The sequence below is a fragment of the Guillardia theta genome, assembly GCF_000315625.1.
Source record: "Guillardia theta CCMP2712 unplaced genomic scaffold GUITHscaffold_612, whole genome shotgun sequence".
NCBI classification, from domain to species: domain Eukaryota; class Cryptophyceae; order Pyrenomonadales; family Geminigeraceae; genus Guillardia; species Guillardia theta.
Window position 1 is genome coordinate 1 of NW_005434109.1, and position 3,470 is coordinate 3,470.

At 57.3% G+C, this 3,470-nt stretch overlaps 2 protein-coding genes across 2 annotated transcripts; one reads left to right on the forward strand and one right to left on the reverse strand.

Moving 5' to 3' along the window:
* Positions 1–1,424: 1,424 nt before the first annotated feature.
* On the forward strand, positions 1,425–1,763 carry GUITHDRAFT_83653 (hypothetical protein; the record flags this gene model as incomplete). The annotated part of the gene is made up of 1 exon (XM_005817738.1): positions 1,425–1,763. A coding segment is annotated over one exon (339 nt), but the record flags the coding sequence as incomplete, so codon positions are not given.
* A 600-nt stretch (positions 1,764–2,363) lies between these two features.
* Positions 2,364–2,833, reverse strand: GUITHDRAFT_122970 (hypothetical protein; the record flags this gene model as incomplete). The annotated part of the gene is made up of 3 exons (XM_005817739.1): positions 2,364–2,470; positions 2,635–2,669; positions 2,712–2,833. The coding sequence occupies 3 exons, from the start codon at positions 2,831–2,833 to the stop codon at positions 2,364–2,366; spliced, it is 264 nt and encodes an 87-aa protein (XP_005817796.1).
* Positions 2,834–3,470: the final 637 nt, after the last annotated feature.

Here is a 3,470-nt window from a genome sequence, read left to right on the forward strand (position 1 = left end):
GGAAGAAGAAGAAGGTGGTTTTGCTCACCGCCCCTTTTTCAATTTCCCGTCGGTGATCACGACCTGTCATGGTCATGAAGGAGAAGCGAAGAGCTCAACCTCACCATGTCTGCGAGGATCTTCTTCACTCGATCTTGTGAGACCTTCAGCCCTTGTGAACGACAACCCATCGACTTCCTGCTCCTGCTCCTGCTCCTGCTCCTGCTCCTGCTCCTGCTCCTGCTCCTGCTCCCCCATCTCTTGCCTCTACTAGCTCATGCACAGCTCCTGGCTCCTGGCTCCTCCTCCCCAACTTTTGCTCCACTTGTCGTTCTCACCTGCCAGGAGGGATTCTTCTCCTTCACTGCCGCATGCACCTGGACGACGCTGAGATGCAAACGGAGGAGGAGAGAAGAGGGGGAAGGAGGGGAGAGGGAGGAGGAAGGAGGAGGGAGGAGGAGGGAGGGTGGAGGGAGGAGGGAGGAGGGAGGAGGGAGGAGGGAGGAGGGAGGAGGGAGGAGGGAGGAGGGAGGAGGGATGTGTAGGTCTATCTTTCACCTTGGCGACCCCGATGTCTGGTTGCTGCTCTCTGATCTCACGAACACAGATCTTGAGATCCTCGAAATCAGGAATCTGAATGATCGGTCAGAAGAAGCGCATGAAAGGGGGAGCGGGAGAGAGAGGAAAAGGATGGAGAAAGGGACGGAGGGACAGAGAGAGAGGGAGGAGGGAGGGAGGAGGGAAGAAAGGGAGAAAGGGGACCAGAGAATCCGCTGCCCCTGAAGATGGATGAGAGGTCTCTTCAGTTGTTGCTTGTGCTTCTGACATCCTCCGTTCTCTTGTTCTGTGATAGACAACATCAGACACTAGCATCCTTTCTGTTCAACATCTTTGATTTGCCCTCCATCACTTGACTGCACACCTCTTCCTCCCCCCTGCCTGAGTCTTGAATCTATCTCTCCTACAAAGGTAATGTATCTCTCCCCCTCCCCTCCCCTCCCCTCTCTCATCCTCTCCTCTCCCTCCCTCCCTCCCTCCCTCCCTCATCTCCTGCATCCTTGTGGCCGCCGGGGCTGCCCGCCCGGGTCGCATGCAGCGCTGGTCAGCCAACATCACCGGCTCCCAATTATAAAAGCTAACATTTTAAAACGTTATAACTTTTCTCCCGATTTAGAACACAAAAAGAAAAGGAAGGCGGCCATGGCGGCGGGAGCAAAGTGCGCGTAGCTCCTCCTCCTCCTCCTCCTCCTCCTGCAGCTGCTTCATCCCCATCCTCTTCCTCCCACACTTACCTCAGTCTTCCTCTTCCTCCTCAGCCTCCCTGACTGTTCCTCGTCTTCGTTGCTTCCTTCCCTTCCATCTACCTTCGATCTCCTACAGATCATTTGCATCTGATCCACTTGCTCGGGATCAAATAGCAGCGCCCACGATCTTCAACCATGATCATGCAGGTCACAGCAACCTCTCCCTTCAAGCATGAGCACGCCCTTGACTACAGGATCTGCGAGTCCTCCAAGATCATGAAGTCTTCGCCCAACAAAGTCCCCGTGATCCTGGACTCAGAAAATGAACTGCCTGGCCTGCTCCCCCTGCGCAATCGCGTGAAGTTGTCATGCGAGACAACGGCAGGGCAGGTGAGCAAGGCGATCGCTTCCAGGATTGAGCTGGACAGAAACCACAGGGTCGTGCTCTTCTGCGGCAATGAAACCGTGCAAAAGAGCGCGAGCATGGGAAGTCTGTACAAGGAGAGGAAGGACGAGGACGGGTTCCTCTACATCAGATACAGACTGGAGGCTAGGAAGAAGGACAGTCTCACCATCCCTCCGAGCTGCGAGCTGAGCAGCAGAGGAGAGGAGGACGCTGGGGAGAAGAGCTTGAGCAGCAAGTTGTTCAGCAAGAGCTGGATGCGGTTCAAGCAGCAAGAGGAGGGAGCAACGTCGTTGCCGGCGCTTGAGATGACGTCCATCCTCTCTAAGAGCGAGCTCAAGGCGCGTCAGCGATTCAGAAATCGACTCAAGAAACGAGCAGCGGGGCCGCGGGAGGAGCAGGAGGGCATCACCAACCTGAAGCTTGCCAAGGCCCTCGCTGGCTGCAAGCTCGACGTCATCATGAGCGGTATGCTCGAAGTCGCGACACACTCCTCCTCCTCCTCCTCTCCCTCCTCGTCCTCCTCGTCCACCTCTTCGTCTCCCTCCTCTCCTCCTCTTCCTCTCTGCGGCACACCTTGTGCCCTGCGGGTTCACGTGGGATCGACGAGTCTGGTCGCTCCTCGTCCTGCCGCCAAGGCCTAGGACCAGCTGGTGCTCATGTACATTATTTTACAGCTAGAAACAAAAAACTCGATTAGCTCGAACTCGATCCGCGCAATCCCGATTAGCTCGAACTCATTCGTTGCACAAGTAGTTGAGGAAGAGCTGAAGAATCGTGAGGCCGACTATGTTAGACATCAGCTTCATCCCCTTCCTCAGCTGCGCATCCCGCGCATTTATCGCTGCCAAACACATCATTCCTCCTCCTCCTCCTCCTCCTCCTGCTCCTGCTCCTCCTCCTGCTCCTGCTCCTGCTCCTGCTCCTGCTCCTTCTCCACCGTCTGCCTACCTCCCCTCCCTCCTCTGTCCTCCCTCCCTCCCTCCCTCCCTCCCTCCCTCTTCTCACCGAAGTAGTGCAGCCCATCGTGCGTCTGATCTGCCCTGCTTGGGTCGTCACCGTCCTCCCTCTCAGCTGGAACATACCTGGGAGCGGAGAGGGGGAACGTCTCGAGCGTCGGGACCTGCAGCTCTTGCATGGCGTCGCTGAAACTCTCTCGCACCCTTGCGCTCCTCGGGTAGGCGAGGCCGTTGACTGGCCCCCACATGCCCCGACCGTAGGAGAGCCAGGGGAGGTGCAGGGCGTCTGCTGGGAAGATGAGAGGAGAGGAAGCGAGTGGCAGAGAGACGGGACGTGGAAAGAGAGAGAGAGAGAGAGAGAGAGAGAGAGAGAGAGAGAGAGAGACACAGCGGGGTGGGGGGGGGGGGATGAGGAACAGGAGCAGGAGCAGGAGCAGGAGCAGGAGCAGGAGCAGGAGCAGGAGCAGGAGCAGGAGCAGGAGAAGGATGATGAGAGGAGGAGGAGAGGAGGCAGTGAGGAAGGAGAGAGAGAGAGAGAGAGAGAGAGAGAGAGAGAGTTGCCTGCATTGCGGAAGACAACTAACGGGGCTTCTTTTTCCTTCATCATCTCCGCGAGAGCTCTCGCGATGATTTTTGCTCCCTCGTCGACATCACCGAGCGGTCGCTACTCGCATGTGAGAGGAGAGAAGAAGAGAGGAGAGGAGGGGAGGGGAAAGTTCAGGAGAGAAGAAGGGAGAAAGGGAGGGGAGGGGAGAGGAGAAGAGAGGAGAGGAGAGGAGAGGAGAGACCGGGCGGAGAGGAGAGCAGAGGAGGAGAAGGGAGGAGAGGAGAGGAGAGGAGAGAAGAGGAGAGGAGGGGCAGTAAACACCTGAAATATGTCGTAGG